Source organism: Nelumbo nucifera, chromosome 5 (genome assembly GCF_055504915.1).
Source record: "Nelumbo nucifera cultivar China Antique chromosome 5, China Antique-T2T, whole genome shotgun sequence".
Taxonomy (NCBI): Eukaryota; Viridiplantae; Streptophyta; class Magnoliopsida; order Proteales; family Nelumbonaceae; genus Nelumbo; species Nelumbo nucifera.
Window position 1 is genome coordinate 14708732 of NC_142653.1, and position 24068 is coordinate 14732799.

The 24068-nt window shown below is 40.2% G+C and overlaps 2 protein-coding genes across 2 annotated transcripts; one reads left to right on the plus strand and one right to left on the minus strand.

Moving 5' to 3' along the window:
- The first annotated feature begins 507 nt into the window (after positions 1-507).
- Positions 508-3681, plus strand: LOC104604561 (phospho-2-dehydro-3-deoxyheptonate aldolase 2, chloroplastic-like). The gene is made up of 5 exons (XM_010268964.3): positions 508-1090; positions 1209-1486; positions 1768-2044; positions 2362-2607; positions 3213-3681. Exons 1-5 carry the CDS (start codon positions 545-547, stop codon positions 3480-3482), a joined length of 1617 nt encoding a protein of 538 aa, XP_010267266.1. The 5' UTR covers positions 508-544; the 3' UTR covers positions 3483-3681.
- A 1419-nt stretch (positions 3682-5100) lies between these two features.
- Positions 5101-23796, minus strand: LOC104604555 (RNA-binding (RRM/RBD/RNP motifs) family protein). The gene is made up of 6 exons (XM_010268951.3): positions 23637-23796; positions 23400-23502; positions 22541-22611; positions 5767-5958; positions 5496-5623; positions 5101-5402 (listed from the first exon to the last, which is right to left on the minus strand). Exons 1-6 carry the CDS (start codon positions 23757-23759, stop codon positions 5354-5356), a joined length of 666 nt encoding a protein of 221 aa, XP_010267253.1. The 5' UTR covers positions 23760-23796; the 3' UTR covers positions 5101-5353.
- Between the last annotated feature and the right edge of the window lie 272 nt (positions 23797-24068).

Consider the following 24068-nt stretch of genomic DNA (forward strand, 5'->3'; position numbering starts at 1 on the left):
CATTTCCATAAATTCTCTCGATGTTGGCCCCGAACAGCTAAAGTCTGTCCCGTCATAATTGGTGGTGAATGACGAAGCACTACGAACAAAACCAGATTATATATATTGATCTTAATTTGTAATCTGCTTATCAAGAAAAAAATACTTTTAATTTATTCCCAAATTACCCCTCAGTCTTCCACCAATTCCAATTGTCACGTCACTTGTGTTTGTGTGTGTTCTCTTTTTCTTTATTTATTTATTTCGATATTTTTCACCCGCCTGGGCCGCTTCCCGCCCTCCGCCTGCATTGGAGACCGGAGAGTAGAGGCTCAACTCGACCTACCTACTCCCTTCTCGCTTCCATCATGAGCTAAACCTTCCCCACCCCCAACAACCAAACGCTACCACATTATAAAATCCCTCTCATTTCTTCTACCTTCCTTCAGGGCTTTTTTCCCGCATCCTCTGCAACTCTTTCTCTCTCTTTTTCTTTCCATCTTCCAAGTTGAACAAGTGTGAGAGAGAGAGAGAGAGAGGTAGTTTTTTCCGAAGGAACAAAAAAATGGCTCTTCCAAGCAGCTGTGGTCTCTCCTCCAAATCTCTTCTACAATCTCAATCCCTACTCCCTTCCTCCAAACCCCACCAACCCTCTTTCTCTCTTCTCCCCACCAACAAATCCATGTCCAGATCTGTCAAGCCCATCTCGGCCGTCCACGCCGCTGAGCCTGCCAAAACTCCCGTCGTCGCTGACAAGCCATCCAAGTCGACTCCCACCTCCACATCCCCAAAGACCACCTCCGGCAAATGGTCCGTCGATAGCTGGAAATCCAAGAAGGCTCTGCAGCTCCCTGAATACCCAGACCAGCTAGAGCTCGAATCTGTTCTTAAAACCATCGAATCTTTCCCCCCGATTGTCTTCGCTGGTGAAGCGAGGACTCTGGAGGATCGCCTCGCTGAGGCTGCAATGGGAAGGGCTTTCCTTCTGCAAGGCGGCGACTGTGCTGAGAGCTTCAAGGAGTTCAACGCCAACAACATCCGAGACACCTTCCGTATTCTTCTCCAGATGAGTGTTGTCCTCATGTTTGGAGGACAGATGCCTGTCATCAAGGTCTGCTATTTTCTCTCTTTCGTCACTCTTTGCTCCTCTGTTTTGTGGTTCCTTCTTCGAAGTTAGGTTTTTATGGAGAATTACAAGAGCCTGAAGATGTGGGCCGCTTTTGGTTTAGGTGGGGAGAATGGCGGGTCAATTCGCAAAGCCGAGATCAGAACCGTTCGAGGAGAAGAACGGAGTGAAGCTTCCGAGTTACAGAGGGGACAATGTCAACGGCGATGCTTTCAATGAGAAGTCGAGGGTTCCGGACCCACAGAGGATGATTAGGGCCTACTGCCAAGCTTCAGCGACTCTAAACCTTCTCAGGGCCTTTGCTACGGGAGGTTACGCAGCCATGCAGAGAGTTACCCAGTGGAATCTCGATTTCACTGAGCACAGCGAACAGGGAGACAGGTATACAATACATCAATTATCCAGCCAGAGTTAATTTTTTTCCCATTGTTGGTTTATGATGTGAATCATGTCATTTAGTGAACTGGGTAATCCCTGCATCTAATTATATGTTTCCTTCCTTCAAAGTTCAAACCTTCCCTGCATCTAATTATATAAAGTTCAAACTTTATATGGCCAGTCATTTTCTGTATCTGTTCTAATTAAGCTTATAACTACTCTGTGATTTAATTTAAATATGTTTTTTGTTTTTCTGATTATTGACTGGTTCAAACATCAAACAGGTACCGGGAACTGGCTCACCGGGTTGACGAGGCTCTGGGGTTCATGACTGCTGCTGGGCTCACGGTAGACCACCCAATCATGACCACGACTGAGTTCTGGACATCCCATGAGTGCTTGCTGTTGCCCTACGAGCAAGCCCTCACTAGGGAAGATTCCACCTCTGGCCTTCACTATGACTGCTCCGCTCACATGCTTTGGGTTGGGGAACGCACCCGACAGCTAGATGGAGCCCATGTCGAGTTCCTCAAAGGAGTTGCCAATCCCCTTGGAATCAAGGTATGGAATTTGGATATATTTGGAACAGAGCAAGATACTTCCCATTTAACTCATACATAACCTGTCAATGAGCTAGTTAAGGCATACATACATACATACCATAATAGTTGTTCTAATTTTATGAAATTCAAAGTTCTGTTTATCAAATCGTATGTGTGTTTCTCCCAAATTTTGGGTTGACACTTTTTATTTTCAACTTATCTTTTGAGTATCATGTTTTTGTTTTTATGGTAATTAAGGAGGTTTCATTTCATTTGATTCTGATTTCTGACTTCTGAGAGAGAGAAGCTGATTGCTGCTTCTGGTGCATGATGCAGGTGAGTGATAAAATGGACCCCAATGAGCTAGTTAAGCTGATTGAAATCCTCAACCCACAGAACAAGGCCGGGAGAATAACAATAATTGCGAGGATGGGAGCTGAGAACATGAGAGTGAAACTTCCGCATCTGATAAGGGCAGTCCGCAGAGCAGGGCAAATCGTCACATGGGTTAGTGACCCTATGCACGGTAACACCATCAAAGCTCCATGTGGTCTCAAAACACGTCCCTTCGATGCAATTAGGGTATGTCTTTTCTCCCTTTTTTCCTTTTCAATTAATGCGATTACAAATAAAATCACTTCATATACACTACCCACCAGTATCTTCAATTCCTTTGGAATTTAAGTTTAGATAGATTACACACCAACCATCGCCCAATAAGTATTACATAATTAACCATCATTTGCAGAATGGTCCATTCTCCACTGAATAAATAAAGCCCATTGGTGTTGGTATTGGTATTGGTGACTGTAGTGTCGTCTTTGAGCCATGAATTGTTTTAAAATATATAATAGACCGACCTAGTAACACCAATGGGCGGATAAAATTTATCACCAAATGAATTGTTTTAAAATATATAATAGACCGACCTAGTAAAACAAAGATGTGGTAGTGTATAGGTAAGTGGAAATAATGGTTCTCTTCTTAATACATGCATATACAACTAGGAGATTGGGAAACTTCTTGGTTGCTGGGGGTGGTAGTGGTTATGTTTCTGTCTTGGAGATTAGGTTGGAACATGGAATAATCCGTTTGAAACAATTTCAGCCATCCACCCCTCCTCCCTTCCCCCGGTCTTTGACCATTTCATGTTCTCATCATCATCATCATTTTGTAATTGTTGGCAGGCGGAGGTCCGAGCATTCTTTGATGTGCATGAGCAAGAAGGCAGCCACCCCGGAGGTGTACATTTAGAGATGACTGGTCAAAACGTGACAGAGTGCATCGGAGGGTCACGGACTGTGACCTTTGATGATCTGAGCTCGCGCTACCATACCCACTGCGATCCAAGGCTCAACGCATCTCAGTCTCTGGAGCTTGCCTTCATCATCGCTGAGCGGCTTAGAAAGAGGAGGATCGGAACGCAGAGCGCCATTGGTTCCTTGGGGGGGCTGTAGGTAGGAAGGACTTGGGGAGGGTTGTGTGGGTTATTCATTATTTGCGTGGGTTCTTCCGTTAGGAATGGCCATGGCCCTCTTCTTAATATATCCTATGTTGGGATGTACTTTGTATTAATTAATATGTATACTGGAACACATGATGGTTGAGAGTTGAGATGAATAAAGCTAAGGCCATGGCTAATTATTATTGTTCTCAGATTCAAACTGTGAGAGGTTCTTTTTGGATTAATTAAAAACTGTATCTTTAGGCTTTAGCCTTTAGTCATAAGAGAAGAAGGGCACATGTTCATTCATCAGTCACCATCTCTCCTTAGCCTGTGCATTTGAAGTAGGGAGGTCTGTGTTAGGTTTGCAGTTGTCATAAGACTTTTGTCGAACTCTGATGGTTATTAGCCGACTCCATAGATGGTAGGGTTGGGAAAAGAATTGATGATGATCGTGATTAACTGCAAAAACATGCCCATCTTTTAAATCTCAACCATTCATTTTAGAATTGGTCGACGTTCTCAAATCTCGGAAGAATGTGCAAAATACAAGGTGTCAACTATCAATAAGAGCGTGAGCAAGCAGTAAGTATTGATGAGAATGGATGGGTGGGGACGATCGCCCATCAGCCAGCTGATCGGATGTATAATAATATATCAAGGTTGTCCAACAAGGACAGGTAACATGGCCACCAACCAAGTGAATGATATAAAATATCAGTGAAGTAGTTGGCAAACGCAAAGGGTTGGTGTCAGTCACGTGTCCCCTTCCCTACCTAACTTCTTGACAATAAAACTTATATCGACAAAATGGGTTTAACATCCACCGTTAATCCAACAATGAATCCAACTGATGGATTGGTCATCGGATGGAAATGATGCAAGAAGTTGAAGTAGAGCAACCAACCCTCACTACATATCCATCCCTAAATCCTCCGGCCAAGAGGCTCAGTATGGAAGGGGTATAAATATAAATATGTACAATGCAAAACCTTATATTCTGTATTGTTTTGTATGTATGTATTGTATAGTACATATTTATATTGCATTGTATTGTTTTGAATGTTTTTGTATTATACACATTTATATTTGTATTCTTTTCAAACCGAACCTATAAATACATTCAAAATACAATATACGGTACCAATACAAGGTTTAGAAATATCTTACACAAGGTTTTGCATTGTACAATTATGTATTTACACTCTTTCAAAACTGAGCCTTAGGCTCAATTAGGAAGAAATACAAATACAAATTTGTAAGTGCAAAACCTTGTATTTTGTATGTATTTGCACAGTACACATTTGTATTTGTACTCCTACCAAACTGAGCCATAGGTTTAATTTAGAAAGAGTGCAAATACAAATATGTAAAATGCAAAACCTTGTATTTTGTTTTATTTTATATGCATTTGCACTGTATATATTTGTATTTGAAATCCTTCGAAACTGAGGGAACCAATTTACGTTCCTAATGCTAGGCGCTAAAGACAAATACATATTTATATTTGCACTCTTCCCAAACTGAGCCTAAAAGTCAAAATGTTTAATCCTAGATATATAAATTCAGGGTGTTAAGAGGACCAAGTATCTATAGACTACAGGCCCAAAATGGAGATACCAGCCACACGATTTAGGTAAATATCCAAACAACATAATCGCATTGTCTACCATCAAGCAGAGTATTAGATAAGTTTGCTTTTTTGTTCTACTCTATCTGGGAGAGGTCACGATGTCTGAAATGGATAGCGGTTATAAAGCAAAGAGACTCGTCATTCATAAGGTAGTCCTCCAATAATTAATTATTGTCGGACGACTCTCAAGTCTCAAGTAGAGCATACTGTATATGTGTTTATCTTCCATTTGCATACTTTAACAGAGCCTTTCAATAGTAGGGCCTGTAACGCATTGGCCTTCTGAACCTGGGAACTTTCCTGCAACAGATGCAAAAGAGAGATCCATCAACAATCCACCCAAAAAAAAAAAAAAAAAAGATCGGGTCTGCACCCAAGAAAACATTAACATACCCGTATCCATATGGAGAGTAAAAATATGGAGGTACATACGGCCTCCGGAAACGGTACCCCATGTATGGATTAAAACGTCGTGGACGAAATTGCTTCATCCCGGGAATATTGGTTCTTTTAGCTAAAACCTACAAGTGTACATTCATTGCATTTTATCAAATCGAAAAATATTGAATAGAATGGGATCCTGCCCATATGCATTTGATGAGGAAATTCAATTTCAGCCCTAAAACTAAAAGTAGAGCATGTGTGTTCACTCCCAAGACTAAACCTTCAATTGGCGGCCATGTAATTCAGATTCGTTTAGGAGGAGAGCCTCTTGAACTGCTTCTATTTCCACAAATTCCACATAAGCAAAACCTTTTGGGTGGCCAAACTTGTCTGTCAATATAGTCACTCTGTTCACTGTTCCACATGATTGGAAATGCTGCTGCACTTCCTCTGGGGTGCATGAATAATCAACCTGCAAATATCATTTCATCCATGGTTTTGCGTAACAATTTGAAGTCAGCTTAGAACTACAACAGCAGAACAATACCGCATTCAACAGCTGACTCCGTACAAATGATAAATGTGAGTGTAATAATAACACCGGTCCAAATAGACGAAACAATTCCAACTAAAAACTTCACCTGTCATGGAAAACCGATCGATCCCCTGTGGAACCTCTGAATTTTATTTTAATAAGCATGGCTATTAGAACAAATAACTAAATCTGGATACATTCACACCTAGAAGAACCTTGGTCCGTTTTAACCAATTATATCATCTATGGTATATTAGAACAAACCTTATCATACAAGATGTGGAGGAAAAGAAAAGAATTATTTTAGGTTGACATCTAATGTCAAAATATTATAACTTCAAACAGCCAAATACCACTTGGAGAAACTGCTAAAAACTTGGGTACAGGGCTGATGTGATTTTGTAACTGATGATAAATCCAGAGGGACACCATGGTGGATGGCTTTGATTGGTTGAATATGCCGGCTGTGTAGGGGAACTCCCTACTTGACCTGATTATCTAGAGGGTCTTCTAGTGTGGATGGCTTTGATTGGCTGAATATGCAGTTGTAGGGGAACTCCCTACTTGACCTGATTGTCCAGAGGGTCCTCTAGTTGGTGGATGGCTTGGATTGGCTGAATATGCAGTTGTCCAGAGGGAACCCCCTCCCCCCTCAATCTTCCCCAATACACAGAGAACGGTTACAACAACAAAAAGAGTTTCATTAATGAAGAAAAGAGAAACCCTACTACCATAAGACTGTAATAACAGAGAACATCGATACAGTGCAAAATCAATAAAAGAAGGATAAATGACAAAAACAAAAACACACAACAAAAAACCAAAAATCAGGACTGTTAACTGTAAAAATCACGTCTAATATATTTAAACAAATAGTATTATTTCTATGAATAGAAATATTATTATATGACAACTCTAAGAAATAATTGCATGCCAGAAGCATATACAAAATATTTCCAGTAATTAGATTAACAAAATCACATTAGATAATTGTCTTTGCTTTTTTGTTAGCACTATCCAAACCCACAATTTTGTGGCTGGCCATCAGTCAAATTAGGCAATCAACAAGCTCAGTTTTTCTTGTAAATAAATAAAATAAATATAACAGTATATAGACATTAATGTAAAACCAGATTATCTCTGTTTCTTTATGTTTGCAATATATCTTCATAGAAAACGCTGCAACCCGGAAAACATTTTTTTATATAGTGAAAACAGCAACCAGATTCCTCATGGGAACAATATCACCTATATTTTGTCAAATATTATTGATGACCCATCATGGTTAAGCAAACCATATGAGAATAAGAGATCAAGGTCATGAGAAGGAGATCAAAGACCCCTCACCATATATTGCAATGTAATTAGATGTTCTTGAGGAATTCACGACCATCACTAGTAGAACTCTGGCTTCTGCAGCTAAGTCAGCATATGCCCACAGCTTGGATTTGTCTTTCAATTCACGTCAAGTGACCTGGTCTTCTCACCAATCCGAATGCTTTTGCCAATAAATTATAAAATCCTTCCACTTGGGGTTTTCCTTCTTTGTTTTCTTTTTTTTTTTTCCTCCTATATAAGAAATTCATCTATTTTTTGCCCCCTTTCCTGTCTCGCTTTTCTTTTTCCAAAAAACTGGTTTTACACCATTTTCTTTTTTAACCAATTTGTGTCTACCTTATTTGGCCTTAATTTTTCTTTCTTTCCTTTTTTTTCTTTTGTTAGGTTCATACATATGGCTAACTTTTTTTCTTTTTCTTTTCCTTTTTTTTTCTAGACCAAGCACATTTTATATCAGAATAACTTCATCAACTGGGTAACAAATCCAGCGCTAAATTATCAGAGAACTTGAAGAATGAAGAATGACCCTGCGATCATTGTCAGACATAAAGTCAACCAATGACTCCAGAGCTAAGGAGTACCCACAACCATTCCAATATCTAAGAAAAAAGCTAAAAAGAGATAACTGTCAACTGACACAAACTTTTGTATGAAATATTGGAATCAATATTTCAACTACCAAACAACTCAAAATGAGCAACAGAAGGAAGATCAATCCCAAATTCAGTACATAGTGTGGAAGGCAGTATAAAAACACATCAATTGCCAAAATAATAAATGCTCATGCTTTCTAAACACTTGCAACAAGAGAACTTAAATGAAACAAAGAATACAATAGTTAGCCAAACCATTTTTCTTTCTTCCACTTTGGGATTATGATGAAAAAGTTTGTCTTGGTTATAGAGATTTAACAATAGCTTTTAATAGGAAGGGTTCCATCTTCCAGAGCAGGAAAAGTGGATGAATGTTTCAAAAGCAACATGGGAGGACCTTCTCCATGGTTTATTATCCAGAACCTATTTGCACTAGAACTCAAGCAGAAAACCTTTTATATACCTCCTTCCCATGCAGAAAAAAAAAAAAAAAACAAAGAGAACAAAGAATTAGAAGATGATTACAAACTTAGCAATCAATACAGGCTGACAGAAACCTAACAACTGCAGATATAGTGGAAAAAAATTCTACAGAATGAATACACATAAGCTCAGGATCTGTTCATCAAAATCAATCCCCATTAGACCACACTTTATAGATCAACAACAAACTTTTTACATTAGCTGCCAACGAAACTGGTATATAAATTCATCTAGCATCATAAGATTATATCGAAAAATAAACTTAAATAAAATCATTTATATCTATTGCATCCCACTATTTGATAGAATCAATTATATCTAATTAACTATAGCCTCCCTCCCTCCCTCGAGGTCTTAGGCAGATATTATGCTTTCAGAAAAATTTCAGCTGTTTTGAGATCAATGAAGTGTTTGTCCTGATCAAATTTCTGAATGTTTAATGATCTAGCCTTCTAGGCAAGGAGTAGGCTAAATAGGAGTTGTCTCGGAACTCCGCCCTATCAGTTTAGTTTCCACTTTCTTCTATATTTGTGTTCTCTCATGATCTTTTCATAGGTCCCAAGCAAGAGATACCCCCCCCAAAGATTCTTTTCTTGCTAGGTTGCTTTTGAAAGGTCTAACATTCAAAATACAATTGGGGAATATCATTCTTATCTTCACAGGACACCTTGGGAAGTGGAATTCATGCAAATATAAGATCTTAGCCTTGCTTCAAGGACTACAGTTGACATTCGTTTTCAGGTTTGATTATAGTGTGAAGTGAATCCCAAAACATTGTAAGGTGTATTTGGATGGCTATGTTCAGCTAGGATCTCCCATCCAACAAAAACCGTTCCAAGATGGTTCCAACACGATCTCTGTCCACACATCTCACCATGAGTCTGGGACCCACCATACATGAGATGTGCGGGCACAGATCATGTTGGAACGTGTTGGGACAATTTTTTGTTGGGAGGATATCCGGACTTGGCTATGTTGACCCTTGATCACTCTGAGACCACATGCTTTCTAGGGATCACCTTGTGCCTCACCTTGGTGTTTCCATATGGGAGGTGTAATAATTTTATATAACTGCAGCTAAACCATATCATATCATATAAATAAGGTAAGGAGAGTAAAAGGGCATCATTAAAACTTACAGAGACATAAAATGGGCTTTGCCACTTCTTTTGTTCCTTTTTTTAATCATCTAGAATGACAGATGACTCATCTTTTTTCTTTTTAACTACTACCAGAATAAGGGTCTACCCCTTCATTTCCCTTTCTATACAATTAACACACTTTTTATTCACTCCTCTATATCTGTGTCATGTTATAAATAACAAGGTTTTTGTACTTCAGTAAGTTTTTTTCCTCCTATTTTTTCTACAATTAACACTTACACACTTTTTTTTGAGAAAGGTTAACAGATTTTATTAAGAGATAACTGAGATAAGTTAACAGAGTACAAGGCCTTGGAAGGCAGGAACAGAGTTACACAGGCAGAGAAACATCAGAAAACATATTAGCTCTATGGGCTCCAGATTTGGCTAAGCTGTCAACTACAGTGTTTAATTCCCTAGGAATCCAAAGCAGCTTCGCATTCAGGGTATTTAGAATATCTCTGGCTTCAGTCAACAGATGAGCAAGCCTCCAAGGACCTCCAGTCCTCTGCCTTAACCAGTTTATTGTATTAGCTGAATCACCCTCAATTGATAAAGAGGAAAGGCCTAACATTTTGACGTAATGGAGACCTGTGAGGGCAGCTAAGATCCCTGCCTTGGTGGCATCAGCTCTCCCAATCGGACCACTGAAAGCTCAAAAGATGCTTCCCCCACTCCCACGGTTTACTCCTCCGACTCCTGCTTGACCTGTGGATCCTTGAGCCCTACCGTCAAAGCTTAGATTTAACTGGTTCTCCTCCCTAGGATGAAATGTTCAAGTGAAGCCAATTCCAGGGGAAGTGTAGAGGACTTCTAGGTTTCTCTGAATGTCATTTAATGAGATGCCTTTAAATACTTAAGAATTTAGAGCCCAACTATTGCAAAGAAACGTAATTGATGTAATATTTAGTGTATGCCACAAGGGGCATTTTGGTCTTTTTCTTCCTCTTTTAAGTTGTACGTTCGCCCTAGTATATATGACAAAAATACGGGTGCCACCAGTATGAGTTTGAGTCTTCTCTCAATCTCTCTCTCTTCTCCTCCTCTCCTCTCCGCCCTCTGCTCTAGTGATTGGAACATGGTATCACAGCGGGACAGTGCTCTGTAAATCATCTCCTGCAAGTCGAAACTCTTTCCTGCTCCTCTGGACTGCGAAGTAGAAGAGACACACACGAACTCCATTTGAAGACTGTTCGTTCTTGCCCTGCCCCTGTTTTCTTGGACTGCAACTGATTCATACGACACCCAGAGGCCAGTGGATGACTGACTGAATCTCCCTAAGAGGTCGGTTTTTTTTTTTCTTCCTGTGTTTTCTGTTGTTCCTGGGCTGGAAACTACAGAGACCCTGGACTGAATACGAAAAGAAGCTTTCACCACCTTTTTTTTAGTTCTTGATGTTGAAACCAAGAACTGATTAAGTTATTGTGCTTGACCGAATGATATAAAGGAAGTTCATCCCTCTTCGTGGGTGTGAAGACCCAATAATCTTCATGTTTGAAGAATCTGGTAGGTCATAAGTGACCTGGTTCGATTGATAGAAGGCAGCAGCCTCGTTAAATGATTTCTGTAGTTCATATTGCATTAAGAAGACACCTCTCAGGTCTGTAAAAATCTGAGACAGCAAGAACTGTGCTCTGTTTTTAGCAGTTTTTTGTATTTGCCTAGTTGGGTAAGGACTGTAATCAGTTCGTGTCTGCTGCCTTCACTTGGTTCAAATGAATTCTGAAGAGTCTAAAACTTCAGAAGCTACCTCACATCAAGGAGGGATGCCTGGTGGTTATGAGACCCTGCACTTTCCTATGACCATTACTCCCTTGGACGGCAGAAACTACTTAGCTTGGTCTAAGGAGATGCGACTGTACATCACTGCCAGGGGTAAGGCTGAATATATAACTGGGAAGACAAAGGAACCTAAAGCTGGTACTGCTGAGTATGATAAGTGGGACGAGGAAAATTGCATGATAATGTCTTGGCTCTTGACCTCAATGCTGCCATCTGTCAAGCAAAATTTCATGTGGGCTGACACAGCAAAAGAAATTTGGGATCAAGCCAAGGCAACATACTCAGAACAGAGACACTATGCACGGATTTATCAGCTGCAGGCTGAATCATCAACATGCAAGCAAGGTGAGAGGAGTTTATCAGCCTACTACTCTGCTCTCACATCTGTCTGGAAGGAATTAGACTACTACCAAACCATTGAATGGGAGAGTGAGAAAGATGCCAAGGCCTACAAACAGTTGGTCTCCCAACAACGGGTGCTTGCTTTCCTTCTTGGCCTTAACCTCATGTATGAGCCTACCCGGGTACAGATTTTGGGCAGCAAGGATCTCCCGTCTGTCCAAGAGGTATATACTTTAGTTCAGTCTGAGGAGAGTAGGAGGTCTGCTATGAATCCTCCTGAGGGGGAGACCATAGCTTTAGCCATAAGAAGTAACACCAATTCAGCTAGGAAGGGGGAAAATCAGAAAAAAGGTGGATGATAAGGATAAATTATGGTGCACTCATTGCCAAAAGTCTAGGCACACCCGTGAGACATGTTGGGAACTGCATGGAAAACCGAAATGGGCACATGAACTCAACAAGAAATCAGCAACAAAACAAGAAGCCAACTCAGAGGAAGTTCACCTCTGCCAACCTTGCCTCGTATGAGTCTCCAGATTGTCCCTCTAGTTCTGATCCCAAGGAAGATATTATCAGCTCCTTCTATGACCATTTGGAGAAGTATGGTAGGGCCATCAGACAAACAGATCCTAGACCTACACCTTCCACCTCATTTGCTTCTTCCTTAGGTAACTTAACCTCTGCTTTTCATGTGACTACTGATCCCCCGAAGTCTTCGTGGATTGTTAACTCTGGTGCCTCCAACCATATGACTAGTAAGTCAACTTTGTTTCAATCATATACCCTTCTATCTGGAAAAGATAAAGTGAGGCTTGCTGATGGATCCTTCTCCTCCATTGCTGGTCGAGGATCTATGTCTTTACCTTTTGGTCTCTCATTACAAAATGTTTTGCATGTCCCAAAAATGCCTATTAATTTGTTATCCATGAGTAGTATTACACATGCTTTGAACTGCTCAATAACTTTCCTTCCCGACTCTTGTGTTTTTCAGGATTTGGCTTTCGGGAGGACGATTGGTAGAGAGAGAATGGTCGATGGCCTCTATGTGCTAGAGAATAAAGTTGGTCTTGCCGTTTCAGAGTCTTCGAGTCAGTCTAGTAACAGTCAAGTTCTTTTGTGGCACCATCATTTGGGTCATATATCTTTAAGTACTTATTTCCAGATTTATTTAAGTTTGTTTCTGTCAATAAGTTTTAGTGTCAAGTGTGTCAACTAAGCAAGCAATGTAGAACCTCGTTTCCTTTACGTAATAAAATATCAAATTTTCCTTTCCATATTGTGTACTCTGATGTGTGAGGACCTGTGAATATTCCAACTGAGAATGGATACAAGTACATCATTTCTTTTATTGACGAATTTTCACGATTCACTTGGGTGTACCCTATGCACTCACGAGAAGTTCCTAAGCTTGTGAAAGATTTTCAACGAATGGTCTACACCCAATTTCAAACAGAGATTCAGATCTTTCAATTAGACAATGCCAAGGAGTACTTTCATGGAGACCTCTCCAACTTCTTTACATCCTGTGGATCTATTCACAGGAGCTCATGTGCAAGGACTCCCCACCAAAATGGGGTTGCAGAGAGAAAAAACCGTCACATCTTAGAAGTTGCTCGAGGACTCTTGTTGCAGATGCAAGTTCTAAAAAGATTTTGGTTGGATGCTGTTATGACTACCACATATATTATCAACAGGATGCCCTCTCGGTTGTTGGAATATAGGTCCCCTCACCAGCTCCTCTTCCCCAAGGCTCCAATGTTTCCCATACCCATGCATGTCTTTGGGTGCCAGTGCTTCGTCCATGATCTCTCTCCCACCCGGGGTAAACTTGATCCTAAGGCTGTTACGTTTATTGGATATCCCCTTTCTCAAAAGGGTTATCGTTGTTTTGATCCAGTCTCAAGGAAATATTGTCTCTATGGATGTCTCATTCTTTGAAAATGTTCCCTTCTTTTCCGTTTCCCCTCAAGGGGAGAATCTTGGTGAGGAGAAACAAAAACAGACTCCAGTCTTGTTGCCTTCCCCACCTGACCCTCCTTTTCGTGTCTTTCGGAGACAACGTTATAGAAGTCAAGGCCAATAGAGTTCAATAGCCAAGGAACAGCCTGAGACTACGCACTCACTGCCATCGGACTGCCAGGAGCTGAATCAATGCCCTCACCCGGGTACTATTATTCTTGTTGAAACTCCTGAACCCATTGACATTGACACTTCAAATTGTGATCTAGACCTTCCTATTGCAAAAAGGAAGGGGGTTAGATCATGCACCACACACCATCCCATGGCTCAATTCTTATCCTATGAAAATGTCTCACCTTCATTTCGTGCTTTTCTATCTAAAATTGATAATGTCCCAGTTCCTAAAAGTGTCACAGATGCTCTCCTTTCTCCTGAGTGTTCTTTGTGAAACACAAGGCACATGGGAGATTGTGGATCTTCCCGAGGGAAAGGAACCTGTAGGGTGCAAATGAGTGTTCTCTGTGAAACACAAGGCAGACGACACAGTTGAGAGATACAAGGCTAGATTGGTTGCAAAGGGTTTTACACAAGTGTATGGTGTTGACTATGCTGAGACTTTTGCGCCTGTGGCAAAAATGAATTCTATCTGGGTTCTTATCTCTTTGGTGGCAAACCTTGATTGGGAGCTTCATCAACTAGACATTAAAAATGCCTTCTTGAATGGGGATTTGGAAGAGGAAGTATACATGACTCAACTTCCTGGTTTTTGTGAGAAGGGTAAATAGCAAAAAGTGTGCAAATTAAAGAAGTCCTTATACGGCCTAAAATAATCACCAAGGGCTTGGTTTAGCAGATTTCACCAGGCAGTTCAACAAATGGGGTTCGGGCAATACCAATCTGATCACACGCTCTTTGTGAAGAAGGAACAAGGGAAAACAGCAACTCTGACTGTTTATGTGGATGATATTGTCATTATCGGTGACTGGGCCTCAGAGATACAAAGGTTAAAAAGGTTCCTAGCTATACAGTTTGAGGTGAAGGATCTAGGTCCATTGCGTTACTTCCTTGGAATTGAAGTGACTCGCTCCCAACAGGGCATCTTCATCTCTCAAAGGAAGTACACCCTAGATCTCCTGAAAGATATAGGAAAACTTGGGGCCAAACCTGCCGACACTCCTATAGATGTGAATCATAAACTTGGGGACTGTGGTGGTGAACTTTTGGAGGATCCAAAGCAGTGCCAAAGACTTATGGGGAGACTTCTCTATTTATCCATGACTAGGCCTGACATAGCATATGTTGTGGGGGTTCTCAGCCAGTTTATGCATGCTCCTAAGGTAGCACATATGGAAGCGGCAGACAGGGTACTGAGATATCTGAAGAAATTCCCATGGACAGGCCTATTGTTCAAGAAACATGGGCATATGAGAGTTGAGATTTACACTGATGCTAACTAGGCCAACTCGGTAGATGATGGGAAATCCACCATTGGTTACTGTACTTTTGTAGGAGGAAATCTTGTTACTTTGAGGGGTAAGAAACAGAGTGTGGTTGTTCGATCCAGTGCAGAGGCAGAATATAGGGCCATGTCACATGGAGTTGCAGAGCTACTGTGGATCAAGAACCTTTTAAGTGAATTGGGTTTCCAAGCTAAAGACCCTATGTCACTCTATTGTGACAACAAAGCAGCTATCAACATTGCTACAAATCCAGTTCTCCATGATAGAACCAAGCATATTGAGATTGATAAGCATTTTATCAGAGAGAAGCTTGAGAAAGGAGAAGTTTGCACCCCTTATATCAGCTCAGAAGAACAACTTGCAAATGTCTTTACCAAGGGATTGAATTCCTTGCGCCATTATGGTCTGTGACAAATTAGGGATGATTGACATCTATGCCACAACTTGAGGGGGAGTGATGTAATATTTAGTGTATGCCACAAGGGGCATTTTGGTCTTTTTCTTCCTCTTTTAAGTTGTATGTTTGCCCTAGTATATATGATAAAAATACTGGTGCCGCCAGTACAAGTTTGAGTCTTCTCTCAATCTCTTTCTCTCTTCTCCCTTGTCTTCTCCTCCTCTCCTCTCCGCCCTCTGCTCTAGTGATTGGAACAATAATGTTCCTGGCTTTGTTTCCAAAGGTTATGTTATTTCTTTCTTCCCAGACCCCCCACATCACTGTGTGGGTCACCATACTCCAATAAATCTTGCCCCTACTTCCAACACCATTGTAGTGCCATTGTCGCAGAAGAGCTATGACTTGTTCTGGGAATACCAAGTTGAACCCCACTAGACTGAAAAAAGGAACACCAGATTTTCCTTGTTACTGGGCAATGCAGAAAAAGGTGCTCCACTGTCTCGCTATTGTTAAGACGGAGGGAGAAAACATGAGAAGAGATACATCTGCCTCTGAGTTTCCTTAGACAGGCCTCCCAAATGAAGAAGGATCTAAGAGGCATATGAGTATTCTAGACAGGCCTCCCAATTAACACTTACACATTGTCTCCTCTACATCTGTATTTTCAAAATAACAACACCTTTTTTTTATAAGTGAAAAATGATTTTATTAATAAGAAAGGGAGTTTACATTCACCCAAAGAGGAAGCATGAGATGTTACCTCCCCTTAGAGGTGAGAGCATAAAACAAACTTAATAGAATACAATCATAGAGTGGCAGAAAATAACTCAACCCTTGAGACCCCTTGTTTTGCCAAAGAATCTACCATGGCATTTGCTGATCTGCTGACCCATTGATAGGTGACTGGCATATTCCTTGTGAGCCAATTAACTTTCTTAAGAAGATCCATGTAGCCCCATAGAACTGTTTCTAGACTCAACAACCAACCTACTACCACCTTAGAATCTCCCTCAACTATCAGATTTTCCACTCCTAGTTGGTGTGTAACATGTATTCCTTGCACTGCAGCCAGTATCTCAGCCCTTGTTGAATCTCCAACTTCCATTGGTCCCAAGAATAGGGATAGGATGTTTCTATCCTTATCTCTTAAGATCCCTCCTACGCCCGAAGGCCCTGGATTGCCTAGACTGTTGCCATCAAAGTTCAGCTTTACCACACCCTCTGCAGGAGGTTTTCACTCTATCTGTAGTCTATTCTTTTGGGGGGCTGTGGAGGCAAAATAACAACAGCTTTGCCCCTTATGCATAGTTTTCAAGGCGTCTAGGTGATGGGCAACACTGGGGTGCCTGGTTGCCTAGTCGCCTAGGCAATAAAAATTTCATAATATAAAAATCTAATTTTTTGCTAGTTCCCTAGTTTTATATACCACTCAGCATGTACATTGATTGAAAAAATAGCAATTCTCTTTATTAAGAACATTAAATTTCCTCTAAAAATGTGGAAAATCATCACATAAAAGATAAAAATCTTTTACACAGATTGATTTCATTATTTTCAAAAACAATTATGCTATAATAGGGATTAAATAGAAAAATATCATATCAATTAGCAGCTAAAGAAGGTTAACTTTATATGATAAGTATTAAGATGGAAAGTAAAATAGAAAAAACAAGGATGGAGTTTCAGTTTTATTTAATTAGAGAGAGAGAGAGAATAAAAAAAAACAGAACTTCTTATTCTATTCTTTCTTTCTTTCTTTTTCTCTTCTCAACACCCTTTGATCTTTTAAATTTCAATTGTAAAACATTAAAACAAAGTATATTGATATATAGCATATAATAAAATGTATTAACACACACATTAATAAGATACAGCAGTATAAATGATATTATAAAAGGTGCCCGCCTCGTCATTTTTGTCACCTAGAAGGGAGCCTAGTTACCAAAAGTCAAGGCATTGGGGTGAGGCTACGAGGTGCCCAGCCAAGGGTGCCTAGTTGCTTAGGTGACGCCTTGACAGCTATGCCCTTATGTTTGCTTTCTCCTATTCTTGCTTAACGCACATTTTCTTTGCATCTCCCTCTTGCATTAACTAAATAGATATTCATCCCCTAGATTCTCATAGGCTATGAATGTTGTTTTAGTTCCACTTTAATTGATTGATTCTTTCTTGTTTGTTTGCTTTTATTGTTTTCTAGTCGTTATACTGATGAGAAAAACAAGATAATTCATAAATGAATAGGGAAACAAATTAAAATCAACCTTTTTTCAGCATTTACTTATCCAAAATAAAAAACAACTATATTTTTATTTAGAAATATCACCTAGGTGGGCACCTAGGCCTAGTTCTCTAGGCAACAAGGTGTTCCCCTGTCACCCAATCTTGATTTAGTACCTTAACAAATATGTTTCTAAACCTGCAAACTGTGTTCCTGAATGTCTAGGCTGGGAAGGGGTTGGAACTTGGAATGATCCATCTGTTCTGGGTTTTTGGGTTCTAATCCCCCTGGGTAGTTTTTCCATTTATGAGGATTTTTTGTTGTTTCGGCTTTTGCTTTTTGTTCTCTTTTCTTCTAGACTTGAAGACTCACTTTGTTTAGGGATATCATGTCAACTATGGCATTGAATATTCAACACAGCAGTAAAAGGTATTTGGTTACTGAAATTGTTAACATCACAATCCTTATTCTGACTAAATGGATGAGCTGCATGAATTTTGTTTCACTGTTACACTCCATTGTTTCGCTGTTACTGTACGATCTCCCAAATCACCCTCAACCAACCAGAAGTCTTCAGCTTCCTCAAATTGAAGCAGGGATGATTCTAAATTTTGATAGGAGTGCTGCAGGCAATCCGGGCAAAGCTGGGATAGGTGGAATTTTGAGGGATGAACAGGGACTGATTTATTGGGTGTTTAGTGGTCCATTAGGTATTACAGACTCAACAAAGGCTGAAGTGATGGCAGCCCTCACTTGTATCAGAATCATAAGAAACCTAGGCATTCAGAAATTATCCATAGTAGGAGATTTCAGCCAATACCATCAAATGGCTGAAAGAGGAGGGGAGCCTATGGAGGTTGAGTCATTACCTGTCAGAGGCAAGAGACACCCTGGAACATTTGAATGTTATTCTGCAGTGGATCCCAAGGGAGATGAATCATATTGCTGATGGATTAGCTAAATTGGGAGCAAACCTAGAAAATTTATACAGCAACAAGCTTCCCCCCTTGTAATTTTGTATTTCTGCTGTTTTCTCTTTTAGTACACCTTTATCTCTATCAATGAAATCTGGTTAACTTTTTCTCAAAAAAAACTCCTTTTTTTATCAGTAAAAAGAAATTACAGGGGCTATAGTTTATGTGTAGCCTCGGATACCCCACTACAGTGCATCCACTAGTAAATTTACTTTTCACTCTTACAGTTGAGCCTAGAAACATTGATCCCTGTTCACCCCTTGTTTGGCTAGCTGGTCTGCAAGTCCATTTGCTGCTCTATGGGTCCACTTAATTGAAAGCTGCATGTCCTTGGATAGACTTTTAATCTTCTTGATGTCATTTCTGAATATCCAGGGTGTGCTGTCATGTTGTTTTAGCCAACTGATGATAACTTTGGAATCCCCTTCCACAACCAACCTTTCCACCCCCATCTCCTTAGCTTTTTGTATCCCATATACCATTGCCTTCAGTTCAGCTGTAATGGAATTTCCAATTCCAATGGGACCCGAATACAGCCCCAACACATTTCCTCTTTCATTTCTTATAACCCCTCTGATTCCAGATCTTCCTGGGTTTCCAAACCTGCTGCCATCAAAGTTCAATTTGACAAAGCTTGGTTCAGGGGGCACCCACTCCTTCAGGATCTTCTTTTTAGACAAGGAAGAGAAAGCAACTAACCTCCAATTCCTAATCATATCATCCACTATAAAATTTGAAAATAAATTCAGTGTTTTCACCCATGAGATCACCTTCATCATAATACTTTCTATCATTTCTGCCTTGCATCTTTCCTTATCTTCAAATAATCTCCGATTTCTTTCCTCCCATAGTACCCATAGTACTGCTGCCCTTGTGCATCTCCACATCATTCTCCCTCTTCGCTTTGGCCATCTAAAAGTAGATAGCACATGTTTTTCAGTTAAATCTTGTGTTGCTTGCTTGAGACAGACGGTCAGATCAGAGGCTGTCCCTTATAATTCAACTTGGAGAATTCATACCCCACAAAAAATCTCCTTTCTTATTTGGTCCCTTGCTCTGGGCAAGAGTCTAACTAGAAATGGCTTACTCGGAAGGGGAATTCAAATTCAAGATCCTATTTGTGTACTCTGTGGGCACTCCTTGGAGACAACTGACCATTTGTTCATCCACTGCCCTTTCTCTCAGAGAATCTCGTTACATTTCATCCCAGTAGTTAATAGTTATTGGGTGCATCCAGGTTCCATTTCAGTCCTTTCCACTTGGAGAGTTAGGGGCCTTAGCAGCAGAGCAAAATTGTGTGAGACAAGATTCCTGCAGCTGGGATTTGGGTGGCTTGGACAGAGAGAAACAATAGGATCTTCAAAGGCAGAATCTCTAAGGACGATGAAATCCTCTACAAGGTTCTCGGCAAGATTGCCTCCTGGACTGCAGCTGCTAAGGTTTGCCACCCTGAATATTTTTATGCTGCTTAGATAGAAATGCTTGTGCCCCCTCTAATTTTCTTTTTTCCTCTGTGCTCCTTATTTGAAGGTGTGTCACCCCATTGCTCTGTTTTGTACAGGAATGGGACCTGTTGTACTATTATCATTGTGAACGTTGGGAAAACCCAGCTGTTCACTTCATGGCTGATCAGATGGAGTCACCACCCACAAGAAAGCATAATAGGGAGTGATGGGTCTCCCGGGTTTAAATTTCACAAAGCATTTGGAATTAACAGCGACATCCACATCATTCAGCCAGGACAAGGCCAATCTAGGTAAGTTGAGAGAGAGAGAGAGAGAGGGAAGGAGTTAGGCGCCCCTCTCTCTTGTCAGTGTGAATATTGGATTTCCCTCTTTAATTCAAACTAAGGATCTGGGATCTCCAATAGCTCGAAAGGACATGGAAGCTTCTCTCCTTCCCTCCTGACCTTGGATGTAGGGGTTTGAGCAAAAGGGTGAATTCTCACCCCTTTTCTATCATAACCCCCACCTCGGTGATTCTCGTACTTGAACTTAGGAGCAAGATAAAAGACTGAACAAAGCAAGAAAAACTTGAAACAAACTAATAGATTACATGCCTAGAAAAAACAAGATGTGAGGTAAGGGATTTTACCTCTTGTAGCCTTCAAAATAACGATGTTGTTGCGAGAATCTGTAGAACTAGCAAACTTGAATGCAAAGGTTTTAATAACTTGATGAAGCTGGGCTCTTTGGTGCTGAGGAAACTTTAGTTTGGCGGTGACAAAGGAGGCAGATCGAGGGTTCTAACAGCGACAATCGAACCCGAATGGCAAATAGGATATCAACGGAAGGGAGGGTAGAGGCAACTAATGTATTCGGTAGCTAGTATAGAAGGAAAAGAAATCTTCTCCCCTTTTGCCTCTCTAATTTCTCTCTCAACTCCTTTGCAACCTCTTGCTCAAGCTCTCTCTCGTCTCTTCTCTACTCTCATTTCTCCCTCAAAGCCCTCTCTCAGTCTTTTTTTTCCGTTCGAGAGTCTCCTCTTTCTTTTCTTCTGCAACCTCTCGTTCCCTTTCTCAATTCCTCTCTACTCTCGCCTGAGATCTCTCTCGTCTCTTACCTTTCAAAAGATACCTCACCGACTCACTTCAGGTCTTCCCCACTCATTTGAAACCCTTAGGAGTTAGGACCCTCTCTTCTTAAGCCTATTTTCCTTCAACCTTTTTTCTTAGGAGTGGAGACTCTATTTATAATGTGGGGAGGGGAGGTTCTACCAACTCTCAAGATGGAAGAGGGGATTTTAGCAAGATAGGATTTAAAGGGATAGGAGGGTTCAATAACTTGAGGTCCAAATGGTAATTTCATAATTTTGGAATGGGGGCAAGTTGGAAAGTTGGGATTAAAAGGGGAATTTGGTAAATTGGGTATTAAAAGGCAATTGGAGTAATTTAGGGTTTGACCATGGAGGTTTAGAGGGATATTTGGGTAATTTAGAGAATGAAGGGTATTTTGGTCATTTTAACCAATGAGGGGATTTTGGTCATTCTGAATGAAGGGTATTTTGGGAATTTGGAATGTAGATCATTTTAGGAGTTTAGTTTGAGGTATTTTGGTAATTTGTTTAAGGGTATTTTGGTCATTTGGTAAGAGGGGGTATTTTTGGGATTTAAGGGTATTCTGGTGGTATTGTCTAGGGGTATTTTGTGAATTTGGGGATTTGGGGGCTGAGAATTGGGTTCTTTGGGTGTTGGAAGGATCAAAATGGTATAATCGGGTGTTCGAAGGTGAGTGGGGGTTCAGGTGAAGGATTGAGCAAAATTCGAGTGCCGACAATCATGTTTACCTTACCATCTTCAAAAAAAAAGCTAAAAAGACAAATTCCATTATCCATACCACGTTAACCTAAATCCAATTATCAAACAATACTAGAACAATAAAAGACATGACTACCATACAATGCTTACAAACTACAGAGCTGATAAAAAAGTGCTTACAAACTATAGAGAGAGAGTCTTTCTAACTAATAAACTGCTAATAGGAGAAGAAAATGAATCTTGGCATTTTTTATCAAGTGGAACAACCATGTCTGGTGCACAAAGTACAAATACGACAAGCCTTTTCTAGTTTCGATGTTTAACAAAAGCAAAGGCATGAGAGATTCTATGTAGTCTGTTTATGTTAATTTATGTTCAAATAACTTTCTGAAACAGAAGTGGAAAGGAATAAATCATCATGCCAAAAAGGAACCACAATAGCACCTCGTTCTTCAAATTTACCTCATAGGAATACTAACAGACAATTTGCAAAGTTGTATGCGTACTACAGTTGACAAAGCATTGAAACTCTATAATGGAAAAATGCAAACAGAACAAGGGACCATGCAACTTACATTGCCAACAAAAACTGATCGAGAATCTGCCTCCTCCCTACTTGCCTGAGTTGCAGCTGCACTAGCAGGATCTGTATATAACGTAGAGGAATATGAATGAGCAAAAAACAATGAAAACAAAAAACGGGGGCACTGAATGTAATCGAATTCAAACAAAACGGGTTTAGCACACTTGAGACCTCTAAGTAAAGTGAGTGCTATTATAGAACCATTATAAATAATCTAACCAACTTCACAAACTAAAAATAAGATATTGCACCGTCAAAGTCCTTAGAAATATTCGAAGGAACCATCGAATACCCATTTTATTTTTCATAATTGAAAAACAAAGATTCCTGAGAAATTTCCAGAAGAAGTTTCCTAAATTACTTAATCTACCAATATAATGTATATAAATTTCACAAGAATTTACATTCAAATAGTTGCTTTACCATTCTATGACAATGCAACAACTTAATTCTTTTGTAACTAAATTTGGAAGTTTCTAGATGAACCACTGAAAGGCTACATGGTATTGAATAGACAGTATACAACAGTAATCTCATTTCGATTACCTAACGTTTCGAGATATATGCTGCCAGAAGAAGCTATTTAGGAATAGTTTTGAAAAAATATAACAAAACCGGAATAATGATAAATACAAAAAAAAAAAACCAAATCAACCCAATGATTCGTTGCACTGTTTTAACGAGCACAATTCCCTGAACAGGAAAGTGATAAGAAAATTGGATAAAATTAAAAAAAAAAAAGGAACAAAGTTAACAATCCGAGTCCCAAAATTACCTGGAAAAACAAGATAAAAGTCATAGTATAAAATTGAGGAATCAAACAACAAATACAAAGAAGAACGAAAACAGACCTTGTACGGCACCCATTTCCTTCTCAACTTTGGCCTGCATTTCACGAAGGGCAGCAGCTTCTTCTTCCATCTCTTTCAACCGCTTCTTCATCTCGTCCAACTCCTGCATCTCCGGAGGAAAACCCAACAGTTATAGCTATTTTCCAGCCATAAATCCTCCCATCACTAGGGTTCCGAAGAAGATCTCACACACACAAAAAAAAACATATATTTAAAAAAAGAAGGAAAAATAAAAACCTTGACAGCATCTTCGTCCGCCCTAGTCATCTCGACATCGGCAGTGTTCCCATCCATGTCCCCTTCCATCTCTCCCTCGTCTGGGATATCTCCCCCATAAACCTCATGTTCCTCTTCCTCCATCTCTCTCTCTCTCTCTCTCTCTCGGAACTTATGACAATAAAAGGCTGTCTCGACGAACTTATAATCTCCCGCGACTTCCAATACTACGTGGCTTGAACTGTGCAGCGTACGCCCGTACAACGTATGATTCCTACCGTAGTCCGTATAAATACCTCACACTCTACACGTTCCTCATACCCAATTACCCATGATCCGAATATCCGATCATGATATCTGATCCGAAATCCAGCCCTATTTTGTCGGCTTCGGGTATATTCCTGTCGGTTTTCTGGATCGGATTGGGATCAGCCCCCTATTCGATCTTTTATA

Coding starts and splice junctions, on each gene's coding strand:
- LOC104604561 (XM_010268964.3), top strand. CDS start 545: ATGGCTCTTCCAAGCAGCTGTGGTCTCTCCTCCAAATCTCTTCTACAA. Junction 1,091..1,208: donor GACAGATGCCTGTCATCAAG/GTCTGCTATTTT, acceptor CTTTTGGTTTAG/GTGGGGAGAATGGCGGGTCA. Junction 2,608..3,212: donor GTCCCTTCGATGCAATTAGG/GTATGTCTTTTC, acceptor AATTGTTGGCAG/GCGGAGGTCCGAGCATTCTT.
- LOC104604555 (XM_010268951.3), bottom strand. CDS start 23,759: ATGGAGGAAGAGGAACATGAGGTTTATGGGGGAGATATCCCAGACGAG. Junction 23,503..23,636: donor CGGACGAAGATGCTGTCAAG/GTTTTTATTTTT, acceptor CCGGAGATGCAG/GAGTTGGACGAGATGAAGAA. Junction 5,959..22,540: donor GATCAGTTTTTGTTGGCAAT/GTAAGTTGCATG, acceptor TGATATTTGCAG/GTTGATTATTCATGCACCCC.